The 13,103-nt window shown below is 49.1% G+C and overlaps 1 protein-coding gene across 1 annotated transcript in view; it reads left to right on the top strand.

Moving 5' to 3' along the window:
- The first annotated feature begins 5,454 nt into the window (after positions 1-5,454).
- LOC146356366 (alpha-2-macroglobulin-like) overlaps positions 5,455-13,103 on the top strand; it is a 77,320-nt gene continuing 69,671 nt past the window's right edge. The window contains exons 1-4 of the mRNA XM_084841099.1: positions 5,455-5,603; positions 6,869-7,052; positions 9,821-9,983; positions 11,119-11,171. Of these exons, the coding sequence (XP_084697225.1) occupies positions 5,512-5,603; positions 6,869-7,052; positions 9,821-9,983; positions 11,119-11,171 (492 nt within the window). The 5' untranslated portion in view covers positions 5,455-5,511. The remainder of the gene's footprint in view (positions 5,604-6,868; positions 7,053-9,820; positions 9,984-11,118; positions 11,172-13,103) is intronic.

Below are 13,103 nucleotides of genomic sequence, written 5' to 3'. Positions count from 1 at the left end.
TGAAGGCAAAAGGAGAAGGGGACAGCAGAGGATGAGATGGCTAGATAGCATCACCAATGCAATGAATATGAACTTGAGCACACTCCGGGAGAGAGCGGAGGACAGGGAGGCCTGGTGTGCTATGGTCCATGGGGTCACAAAGAGTCGGACATGACTTAATGACTGAACAGCAAGGTGCAGGGGACCTGATCCAGATCTTAAAAGCCTCTCTGCCTCTCACATTGGGTTTGTGATACAAATCAAGGTCCTGCACCTACTGTGCTAGGCTGAGATTTAGAGTAAAGTCTGTGGGGAACTGTAGTTTGATTATGACTGAAACATGCCAATCTCCAACTTGAAGGTGCAAAAGGGGAGGAGAGGGGAAGGAAAAGTATGCAAGCCCAAGTCTCCTTTGAGTGCCTCTTGAAAAAAGGAGGGATATCTGAAAATTTGCATTGTAGTCTGGGTGCAAAGATGCCATATGCTTTGGTTTTCAGTGAATGAGCCCTGTTCCAAAACCCACACTCTTCATTCATTTCATTTCATTTATATCCCACCCTTTTTCCTCCTTAAGGAACCCAAGGCTGCATACATAATCCTCCTCCTCTCCATTTTATCCTCACAACAACAACCCTGTGAGGTGGGTTGGGCTGAGAGTTTGTGACTGGCCCAAAGTCACCCAGTGAGCTTCCATGGCCGAGTGGGGACTAGAACCCAGATCTCCCAACTCCCAGTCCAACACTCTAGCCACTACACCACACTCTTATTATTATTTCATACTTTTTACCCCCCTTTTTGGTTCATGGAGAGCCCTGAGTGGCAAACCTAAAAGGAAAGACATTGGGGAGATACTGTATTTGTTATTCAAAAACTGAGGAATAAGGCCATACTAGAATAGGGCAATGTGGGGCATCTTTGCTGGTCCCAACCACTCCATCCTCCCCATCTAGATTTGGGCCTGAAAGGCCAAGGAAAAGTGTGGGTGCAGAACCAAATATCAGGGAAGGAACATAACCCAGCCTTGGCTTCTGACCCAATAGTTACATGAGCCAGGAGGAAGAAGGAATAGACAGAGCAAGAGAGAGCCCCACTGTCTGAGGGAACTTCTTTGTAGATGGGCCCTTCCTCAAAAGGGGAGCCTATGGAATGGGACCCAGCAGAGACAGAGGGGTGATGAGGAGAGTCCAACTTCATCTAAGGAGGTTTGATCTCTCTCTGAGCACCATGAAGCAACTACTGGATAGGGGAGAGTCTTCTGATGTCACCATAGCAGCTAAAAAGATAGACCTCCTCCACAAAAGGACTCAGTGGTCTTATAGGCCCCTTCCATCCCTACTATTCTATGATCCTATGATTCTATGAAATTGGGTTTGCCTCAGAATTGGGCAAAAATATACTTCAGTAGTATATTTGAATTTGGATGCAGAACAAGGATTCCAGACCTGGACAATAGATGGCAATTATTAATTGGCCAAAAATGTACCTCACTAGTATATTTGGATCTGGATCCAGGATAAATATTTCAGACCTGGACAACAGATGGCAATTATTAATTGTTCGTTTGGTTAGTTGGTTGGTTGGTTGGTTGTCATAGGGTAAGTGGTAAGCAAACACAGCTTGTGATATTGCACAATGTCATCGCTAACCACACGAAATGACTGTTAAGGAATCAGGCTTAGCTTCTCTTTTCCTGGCTTTTTGGAGGTCTAAACATGAAACAGCCATAACCCTGGTCTTTTAAACTGGCAGGTTTTTTTTTAATTATTGAATCGTTCTAAACCTGTTTACAGAATACATAAATTTCAGAGGAGCTGGTCCTCACATAATGATTTCTATGTTTATACATTTGCTGCTTTAAAAAAAATGGAGAGATTATGCCCCATTCCTTGGCAGGAAAAGTTGACTGCATTCAAAGAACAAAATCAAATATACGTATATTTTAAAGTTCGTGAAATGCTGAGAAATGCAGTAGATTTGGTGATCTTGGCTGCTTTAAAAAGATGCGGGTGGATGGATGTTCCTGAGCTGAAACTGAGAACTGGTTGTCTACACTGAAGGGAGAATAAGGGCACAGTCCTGTGCATATTTAGACAGAAAAAGAGTCCTACAACTCCCAGCATTCCCCACCCAGCCATGCTGACTGGGGAATGCTGGGAGCTGTAGGACTTTTTTTCTGTCTAAACATGCATAGGATCGCACCCTAAGTCAGTGAACATCACCTCTGGCACTCTAGCCCTCGACTGCCACAAACCACCAGGATGCTACAAGGCCCTTTCCATGCACCATACATGTGCAAGTGAAATTATCTCAAGTGCACAGCAGTGGGGAAGTCTTAGGAGTGTGGGGCAATGCTGGGGGCCAGAGTAGAAGTCCCTGAAGCTCCAGGCTGCACTGCACTTGCCTACGGAGGACTGGGGGAGCGAAAAATCACTTGCCCTCCAAAATATTGAGGGAAAACACCTGTAACTAATACCCCAATTCTCACACCAAGGAACACTGCATGAGCATCCACCCTCGCCTCTCTTTCTACCCAAGCATTGCACAATAGATTTCATTGTACTTGCTACAAAATACCTGCAACTCAAATGCATCCAACTACATTTGCTTCCTTACGATAGGCAGTTATGCTGGGGACAGAGGGGGAAGCTGTGCAATAGCATTTATGTTTAGACCACCCACAAGAAGGAACCACCTTGACTCCAAATATGTCTTATCAAATTGATTAAAAGCAAAGAGGGTGCTTGTTCATTTAGTTCCAACTGTTCAAAGAAACCCTAATTATTGGGCTGACCATATGTACTGTTTTAAATGGGACAGTACCATTTTTTTCATATTTCCCAACCGTCCCGTCATTTTAATATAAATGTCAATTTTGTCCCGTTTTTAATTTTTTGTAAAAAACAAACAAACCTGAACACATTTATCATAAGGCTCTATGCTAATCAATGCACACAGTAAAACTACTAGGGTGACAAAAGAGGATGTTCCATTTACTTTATCCAGCCAGGGCCAGGCTTCTTGAGCTAGCGATGATCAGATGCCACCCCCTGGCTTGTCTGCAGTAGCATTCAAGAGGTGGTCACTAAGCCCCGTTCAGCATGTGGGAGCCAGGAGGGTGAGTCATACTGTTATTTCTACCATCATTCCGCCCATAGAGATTCTTTCTGCCCTACAGTCAGTTTGATTCGGGCTTTTCAGACTCACATTTCGGTTCAACAGGCTGTTAGCCATTTTTTATTATTACAGCGGAACTCTCTGGTGGGACATCAGCATTAGTGGGACATTAGTTAGTTGTAAAACAAAATTGTGTCATGGAGTGTGAGAAGTTTTATGATAAGGTGTTGAAAGACCGAAATTTGCTGCATAAGTTTACTTCATCGGATAAATATTCATGGTACGATCGTGGTAAAATACAGTCCCCCTCTACGTCTATACCTAAATTTTTGTATGAGTTCTGTCACTGAAGAATAATTGTTAGCTCAATATATTCATGTAAGAAAACGTTTGTTACCATCTTACTTTTTCATAAATACGGAATATTACATAACCCCGTCCCTTTTTTGTCATCCCAATATCCTGTTTTTGTATCAAGAAAATATGGTCAGCCTACTAATTATCCAACCGCAAGCGATAATACTGAACTAAAAGTTGCCTTAATGCTAACGATGTTCCTAATCCTCCATCAAAAGCCCCAGTGGGGCCAAAGTAGGGAGAGTGATTTACCAAGGATGACCAGGGGTACCAGGAAATTTAAACCACCTCCATTAAATGACAGGGACCATCATTACTTACTGATCAAGCCTGGTTAAAGGGGACTTGGAAAAGTCGTACGGCTCTTGACATGTAAAATACTGTGAAGATATGACTCCGCTAATGATGTAGTCTCCCGGTCGGTAATAATTTGACGTTCCATTTTGATCCGGCATCAGAGTCGAGGAGCATTTTGCCTCCTCCATGTCACAGGCTGCTTGAGGCAGCAACAGCAGCAACAGTAGTGATACCATTCTGGGTCTGCCTGCTTCCTACTCCTCCTTTGTCACTGTTCCTCCATCGCCAGCCAGCCCAAAGAAGCCAAAAAAAAAAAAACCCTCTTGCAAGGGCAAGGCTGCAGTGTCTTTCCAAATGCAATGTCTTCTGAGCAGAAATGGTGGTGGCGGTGGCAGGGGTGGCTATTAAATTGCACCACAAATCTCAGCCCACGCTCTCAGTAGCACATGATCTCTTTTATGCCCCAAGCTTTTCAGGCACAGTGCAAGTGGTTTCCTGAAGTTGCCCTTGAATCTGATGTTTAGTTTATTGGTCTCAAGGGTAATCTCCAGAAAACAAAAATCCCTTGAGCTTTGGCACGGATCAGGATAAATCACTAGGTTTTTAATAATTATAATGAGAAGTGTCACAGCTGCCAGTTCCTGGACTCTCTGTGTGGCTCAAGGCACAGGTGCAGAACTGGAAACAAACATGTTTGTGAGAAGTCACAGATGCAGCTCTATCTTCTGACATGGGGTAGGGGAGAGGGTGAGCTTGGCCTGAACTTTATTAGAGAAACTCAATGGAATAGCTGGAATCAATACCCTCTAGATATTGTTAGATGGCAACTCCCATCAGCCCTAGCCAGCATAGTGAATGGTGAAGGATGATGGGAGCTGCAGTCCAACAACATCTGGAAGGCCACACCTTCCCCATCCTTGATGGGGAACGCAAATAGTGCCCACTACGCTATTTGTGTTCCCCTATTTTTCACTGTAATAGCCTACGTAAAAATTTACGTAGGCTAGGACGGCAAAAAATAGGGAACGCAAATAGCGGCCGCCATAGCTGCCTCCATTTGCGTACGTGTTTTTTGTGGGTTTTTTGCTTGGCTTGCCATGATAGGCTACGTAAATACTTACATAGCCTATCATGGCAAAGACCAGGATGCAAATGGCGGCTGCGGCAGGCGGTCGAAAGACCAGCCACCACCGCTGCCGGAGCCGCCGCCGGAGCTGCCGCCGTCCGGAACATCCACCCCAGGTAAGCTTCATCCCGGGGGGAATCCACGGGGGGGCGGAAGGGGCAGGCTGTTCCACCATGGATTTCGGCGGGCTGAATGCCAGTGCATTTGTACATGCATAAGCTGCTCCAAGAGCCTTTTTCTGGCTGAGGAGCAGGATTAAAATATAATTAATAAATAAACAAACAAACAAACAAGCAAACTAACTAACAAACTAACTGGCCAGCGGTCCTGCTGGAACAGACTGTAGCATAAATGGTTCACATATAGGCCAGAGCCTTGTGTAATAAGCAGTGTCAATGACCTCTTTTCTTCTTCCTTCCTTGTTTGCTTGCAGGGGAATTTCTGTGTGTTCTTTGGCAGAGCTTGCAGCTTCTCCTCTCGGCTGTGGCAATACAGCCCCCTCCTTTTTCTCCTCAGCTTTGTGGGCCAGTTGCAGACAGATGGTATAAAGGGTGCTGGCAGAAGAGGGAGCAGCCAGAGGTGCAAAAATCCAGCTTTCACCTCCACCCGTTTCGTCCACAGGCTGCCCTCTCAGCATCATGGGAATAGGCCGGAGACTGGGGGGATCCACCATCTTTCTCCTGCTGCTGTTTCTCCTTCCTTCGGACACCTCGGCATCCACCCCAGAACCGTAAGCCGCTTGCTCAAGGCTTCCCCCAACCCTGCCCCTGTGGCCTCTCTCACCTTTGGTTCCCACAAACTTTGATTCTCCCAGCTTCCCCTTTCTCTGCCTCCGGAGTACAATCCTAAGGCTCTCCACGCAGCTTTACAGAGCTGTGAATTCACGCAACTGATGTTTGGCCTGTGGCATTCCCTGCTACAAGAAGTGGAAGTGAAATCCATAAGCCAAGAATCGGTTGGGTGAATTCAGCATCTTTAAAGCTGTGTGGAAGGACTAACAAGGGGTTGGATCCAGATTTAAGCTGGACCAGCTGCACTGATAGGTGTACTTCCCCCGGCAGCCCCTCCAGATCCCTGAAAATGCCACACAGAGTCAAACATGTTGGGATTCAGCCTTCTGCTCTAGGGGGTAGGGCTTACAAAGATTTCTTTCAATAGCCGGGTTTGCACAAGTGGGGAAGGAAAAGAAGCCACAGTGGCTTCCATAATTATACTTGCTGGGCACGTGCTGTCATGTCATCCAAACCTGATGAGAGTGGGTGGCAGGGGTGACTTCCAAACCACCCTGCAACCCATGGCAACCCATTTTAGGGTTCGGACAATACGACAACATGCGTGTTAATTATGGAAATAATGGAAATTAGGTGGCACGCAACTGGCAGAAGAAGCCACTGTGGCTTCTTTTCCTTCCCCAATCCTGCGCACCCAGTCAGTGATAGGTCTTGTGGTTTAATATTGCTTTATGAGGAAATTGTTTCATGTTCCTTTTACCTCCTTTTCTTATGGAAACTCAGATTCCAACCAACTCATTACATATTTAAATGGAGAAAGAGTCCACAGCAGCAGCAGTTGTGTCAAATTGGTCGATATCTTTATTTTGCCCCATGGTTGCTTCTGGCTAAATAGGTTTGGCAGGCTTTGGAGCACTATAGGAACCCACAAGTCCTGTTTAACCAGAGGCAAAAGTGGGATGAGTGGAACAGTGGGACGCTACAAGCAGAGATCCCTCTTTCAAACTGCCATCACCTCTCATATGATAAATGAACTATTGTCTGTCTCCAGCCACAGGGAGCTCTTTCTTTTGGTCAATCTTTCCCTGAACTTGAAACAAATGCAATGCAGAGAGAGGTGATGAATATGGCAAAAATCACTCTTGGCTGATGATCTTAGATTCTGAACGTGTGGGTTGTAGCTCTCTATACCATGGTGAAGATCATGAATCACCCACAGTCATCACTCCCTAGTCCTCTGACGGGAACTTTTCCCCACATCTAGACAGTATTTGGTGCTGGTGCACTTCTTGATCCACACCGAGACCCCTGAGAAAATCTGTGTCCAGCTGAGCTACCTGAATGAGTCGGTGACCCTGAGCATCACGCTAGAATATGGAGGAGAGAACAGGAGCCTTATCAGGGACGTGGTGTCAGAGACAGATGTGTTCAAGTGTGTCTCATTCCAGGTGAGAGCGTCTTGTGTGCTGTTTCTATTTCTCATCTTAACTGAGTGTTCCTAGGTATTTTGCCGAGGAAAACCAAGATTGCCATGTACAACAGTTCAAATGACTCAGAAAAGTAGTACCTATGATTTATTTATTTATTTATCTATTTATTCATTTCATTTCTATACCACCCAATAGCTGAAGCTCTCTGGGTGGTTCACAAAAATTAAAACCAAACAGCACACAATAAAACAATTTAAAATATATAGAACATTAAAACCACAATATAATAATACAACCACAATAAAACCTAGCAGCAGTGCAGGAGTTTAAAATACAGATTTAAAACAGCAAAGCTAAAAGTCTAGAAAGCTAAAATATTAAAATGCCTGGAAAAATAAAAAAGGTCTTCAACTGGTGCCGAAAGGAATACAATGTAGGTGCCAGGAGAACCTCACTAGGGAGCTCATTCCAGAGCCGGGTGCCACAGCAGAAAAAGCCCTCCTCCTAGTAGCCACCCGCCTCACTTCCTTTGGCAGAGGCTTACGGAGAGGGGCCTCTGAGGATGATCTTAAGGTCCAGGCAGGCACATATGGGAGGAGGCAATCCTTCAGATAACCTGGCCCCAAGCCGTTCAGGGCTTTAAATGTTAATACCAGCACTTTGAATCGGGGCCGGAAATGGACTGGCATCCAGTGCAGCTGGAAAAGTACTGGCTAATATGAGCTTGCTGGCCAGTCCCTGTTAACAATCTTGCTGCCCTATTTTAGACCAGCTGAAGTTTCTGGACCATTTTCAAAGGCAGCCCCTCGTATAACGCATTGCAGTAATCCAGATGAGAAGTTATCAGAGCATGGATAACTGTAGCTAGGCTCTCTCTGTCCAGATAAGGGCGTAGTTGGTATACCAGCCTAAGCTGATCAAAAGTGCTCGGTGCCACTGAGTTCACCTGTGCCTCAAGTGACAGTTCTGGACAGTTCAAGTGACAGATCATTATCACAGTAAGTGATAGTGATTCATTTTTACCTAGGCTTTTCTACCCAATGCTACTTGTAACAATTAAAAAACCCACACAATTAAAAACCCACACATTCATTATTAGGCCAGTGTTCAAAATGCAGTACACAAGCTTTCAGGTTACACAGAATTCTTCCTCAGGAAAAACATTTGGTCAGAACTAGATGCTATGGGAGACATGGGCTCTTGATTAAAATAGCATTCCCCATGGCCAGTCCTCCTCCTTAATGTGTTGTCGGTAACACTTACCCCATGTTGTGATGGCCTGATGTTGAACGTTTCCAGGTCCTCACCAGTGAAACCAAGAGTTGTATGTAATATTAGTCCTACTTAGAGAAGGCTCATTGAAATAAATGGGGCTTAAGGTAGGCTAACGTTGGATACAGCCCCGAGTGTCTACATGGAATTTAGCATCTATGAATAGCTGGCCCCAGAAATATATAAGCTGATTGAGAACCCTCATTTTTAGGTTCAGAAGCTTTCAGTGACTTATGGGGAACACTGAGCTCATATAATCACCCACTTGGAGGTAGGCCTCACTCCCTTTGAGCCCCTCTGCTGCACACTCAGTCACAATTGCTCAAGGGAGATTTTGTTTTTTCCAGGATGACTTAATCATGACAAAGGTGATGGTGCCCTTGGAGAATCGATCCTGAGCAATGCATGGAGGTGGTAGAAGTTTCATGGGGCAGGGGGAGTCCAGTCAACCACCACTTCTTTTAAGCACTTGCTTCGACATATTTCAGAAGGTTTTTGTTAAAAGACACACACAGACACACATTTTCCTCTTCTAAAAAAGACCTGTTACTTTTTTTAAAGGAGAGCATCAAGTCACAAAGTTAAAATTGTGTTTTTACAGAGCATGTAAGTGGGCAAAAACACATAGGTGGGGCAACGGTCTGGGATGTGTGTGTGTGTGTGTGTGTGTGTACTGTCACATTTTCTCAGCAAACAGGGCCGTCCCTCCCATTAGGCAGCGCGAGTTAGCTGCCTCAGGCGGCAGGGGGGGGTGGTGGTGGGAGGGGCAGCAAGGCGGTGGAGGACACAGTGGTCCGAGAGCCACACAGCCTGGCCTGCACCTCTGCGCTACACTGCTGCCCTCAGGCAGGCAGCACTGATGTGAGATTCAGCTGCTGGTCTGGTTGGCTTCTGTTCGCGGAGTGGGGTGGAGGGCGCCATCTTCTCCTTTGCCTCAGGAAGCCAAACGTCCCGCACCAGCCCTGTCAGCAAGAGCAAATGTTGCTTTGAGTGCAGAGAAACCACGGTGTCCCCATGACTCTGGGGAAAGGTTTGGGGACACCCCCCGCTACACTCCCCTCACCATTGTTAGGAAGGGGCCAGCTATGACTCCAAGTCCTGGCAATGACCAGTGAGGAGCTGCGCAGGACCAGAAGGCGCCGAGGCGGGGCGGGGTGTGTGTGTGTGTGTGAGATCTCCCTCAGCCTGAGGCCTGAATTCAATCCCAGAGATGCTCTCAGGGGTGGGTAGGGCCAAAGACAAAAGGCGCAGGGCCAAAGTATAAAAACTACCCAGAATGCCAGCATGGTTTAAGCTCAATATGCTTACTGCCAGTAACCAGGCTTTCGGAGAGGGGTTTCAACCTTTTAGGATGGGGGAAAAATTGCTCCATAGCTGGGAAACCACCCAACGACGGAGGCCAGGGAAAGGGGCAAGGCCAGGGAAAGGGGCGACCCCCTCTGGGGCTGCCTCAGGTGGGCCGGATTTGGCCCGGGGGCCCAAGGCTGCTGACGCCCTCCTCCTCCCTCCCACAGATTCCCAGATGGGACAGGACAGACTCCGCACAGGTGTTTATCACAGTGCTGGTGCAGGGGGCGACGGTGCGTTTCTGGAGCCGGAAAACAGTGATGGTCAAGAACCCGGCGAGCCTGGTCTTCATCCAGATGGACAAGCCCCTCTACAAGCCAGGACAGACAGGTAAGCGGGAGAGGCTGCCGTGGGGAAAGGAGGCTTCACGGGTCCCGGGTCCCCTTTCCACTCCATTCCAAGCCTCTCGCCCTTTTGACGGGCCCCGTCGGCGGCCAGCTTGGTCCTCCCCGGGGCTGGAGACACGTTCCTTGCTGCCTTGCTGGCAGCGCGCGTGGTGACGCCTCCTGAAGCGCAGGTGCTCATTGCGGCAGGCGCCTCGGCCACGCCTCTATGGAGAGGCCAGGGTTTCCAGCGGCTGTGTGCATCCATCTAAACAGGCAGCTTTTATGTCCACCAGGAGGATCTTTTGTAATGCGAATGGGTCCTAATCGCCCATTCGAGACCCAGCCAGCCCCAAATACTTTGCATCGCCACAGGGACTGCTGATAACAACGACCCTGTTTGCACGACACAACAGCTGTGGCTTAATTTAGCTGCGGGGCTGTCGTGTTGTGCTGGGGGCCCCTGGCCACCCCTGCTTGCTGTGTCATGTGAACCCAGCATTGTGGGTTGTTTGGGGGGTGGTAGGCAGCCGTCAAATAACCCTAAAAGAAGCTATGGATTATTTGAGGCTGTCTGCCCCCTCAAACAACCCACAACGCCGGGTTCGCACCACACAGCAAGCTATGAACACACTGCCGCTTGCATATTCAAAATGGTGACCGGTGTGCTCTGCTAAGCCCTGCTGGGAAATAACCCATGGTGGAAGCTCAGAGGGAACAGGGAGCGTTCCAGATGACATCAGCCTCCCTGCTAAGAGAAGAGTGCTGGTGCTGCATCCGCGCAACCCCTGGATCCACCACACCACTGCTTGTTGACCCCTAAGAAATGGCCGGGGCTGGTCTCTGGTTTACGGTACCTATGAGACAAACTGCGTCAGCCAGAGAGAACGAAAAGACAAGACAATGATGCTCCTAGGGATTCCCACACGGGGGACCCTGCTTCCCGGAAGAGGATCAATCACTGGGCGAAGATTTGCTACCTTGAATGTTTGCTTTTGGTTGCTGCTGGAGAGGCTGCCAGGGTTTGGTCCTTTCTGCATGCCGCGCATGTGCTCTGCCACAGAGCCGTGATGTGCGTGCGAACGCGCATGCACGTGCAGCTGCAAAGTCGCCTTAAAATGCTTCCCTTCCTCCTTTCTCAGTCCAGTTCCGCATTGTTTCTCTGGATGAAGGCTTCCGTCCCTTGAAGGAGAAGGCAAGTGTCATCAGTTTACGTTATTTCATTTTCAACCTGCCAAGTAACCAGGGTTCTCTGGGAGATCACAGTTCAAAGACTAAAATGCCGTACCAACAGTTACAAAGACAGCATGCGACACCCGCACTTGGAAGAATAAAATGCAATGCAATCGTCGTGTCCGGGTCAGTTCACGCCGCCAGCCCCCGGGCTGCTTTTTTAGACATCCAAGCAAACCTTGGCACCGGCATGGGCGGAACACCTTGCCCAGGGCCGGCTCCGGGGTTTTGAGGGCCCCAGGAGAGGCACCCTGAATGTGCCCCCCGGCCGCAGTGAGTCCACCTTCTCACCACCAGTGCCCCCAGCTGCTGCTGCTCCTCCCCCTCCTCGTTGCTCCCTCTTGCTTGCCTGACAGGCAGAGAGCCAGCGGGAAGGCAGGCCGTGGCGTCTCCCGCTCCTCCTTCTCCCCACCTCCGCTGCCTGGGCCGGAGCGAGGGGCAGGGAACAAGCAGGTTGCAACGGTGAAGGGGAGGAGCAGCTCCGGGGGTCCTTCATCAGTGGGCCCCTGCTTGGACATGGGTCCAAGCCCAGCCATGCCTACCCTTGACACCAGCCCGGACCTTGCCCTCAGAGCAGCCTGTTAATCAGCAACCTCTGCACCGGCTTTCCCAACTGAGTGTCCTCCAGATGTTTTGGATCACCTCCCAGCATTCCTGACCATGGGCCGTCCTGACTGGGGCTGATGGAAGTTAAAGTCCAAAACTCCCAGAGGGCACCGGGCAGGGAAAGGCTGCTCTTCCAGCGCTGAAGAGCCTGCTCAGCTCCTTGGTATACTGGGGATGAAACAGGCCGGATGCTGGGTAGAGCGCAAATGGCGTAAGACCCGAAGTGAAGATGGCTGAGCACGCTCTAGAGCACATCATCGTGCCTATTACGGGCAGCAAGGAAGGTTTGTTTTGCTGCCTCCGTTGTGCCCTCAAGCAGCTGTCCAGTGGAACTCTTCCGGGTGGGTCAAGGATTGTTAACACCCTTTCCAGCAAGTGGGGCCCTGTCCCTGTCGAGGACCTGCTAGGACCTTTTTGCATCGCGCTTAGGGTTGGCGGAGAATTTCTCCCCGAAACTTCGGGGGGACGAGCACCAACGTGTTCGGCCCCCCGAAAAAGTTTTGGGGAGAAATTCTCCACCCCCCCCGCACCCCGCACCCCCCCCCCGGGACGGGACTTACCTTTCCTGAATGTAGGGGTGGACGAAAGTCACTTACCTGTCCTCGAATCTTGTTCGCGGTGGGGGGGAGGCGCTTCGCTGCTCTCCCCGCGAAGTTCAGGCCGCCATTTGCGTACGCGCTTTTTTTTTTTTTTAAGTCACCCGTGATAGGCTACGTGACGATTTACATAGCCTATCATGGCTGACTTTGCAGATCTAGCCATGATAGGCTACGTTAATCGTCACGTAACCTATCACGGGGTCTTTTTTTTTTTTTTAACTTTTAATTTTGCGGCCGGGCGAGGCGGGAAGCCTCCCCCCCCTGGCCTGAACTTCGGGGGAAGAGCAGCGAAGCACCTCCCCCCCACCGCCGAAAGCTGCGAGACCAGGTAAGTGACTTTCGTGCACCCCTAATCGCGCTTTGAGGACAAAGTTGCTGGTCTCCGCAGCAAACCTGACGCTGTTGTTAGCGCAGTCGAGGGGTCTGAAGCAACCGTCTGCCTGGTTTTGTGGGATCAGTTCGACTTGCTGCGGCCTGATGATGTGGTCAAGGTGCTTGCAGCCATGTGACCAACCACGTGCCCTCTTGATCCCTGCCCCTCCTGGCTAATATAAGCTAGCTGAAGGGTATGACTGGGTGGGTTCAGGGAGTGATAAATGCTTCCCTTTGGGAAGGGGTGGTCCCTGCTGCCCTTAAGGACGCAGTAGTGCGGCCACTCCTGAAGAAGCCCACTCTGGACCGAATGGATT

The sequence above is a fragment of the Heloderma suspectum genome, chromosome 2 (assembly GCF_057233095.1).
Source record: "Heloderma suspectum isolate Gila_16-S chromosome 2, 16-S_ref, whole genome shotgun sequence".
Classification (NCBI taxonomy): domain Eukaryota; kingdom Metazoa; phylum Chordata; class Lepidosauria; order Squamata; family Helodermatidae; genus Heloderma; species Heloderma suspectum.
Note: the sequence above shows the minus strand (reverse complement) of the source record. Positions and strands in the feature narration are given on the sequence as shown.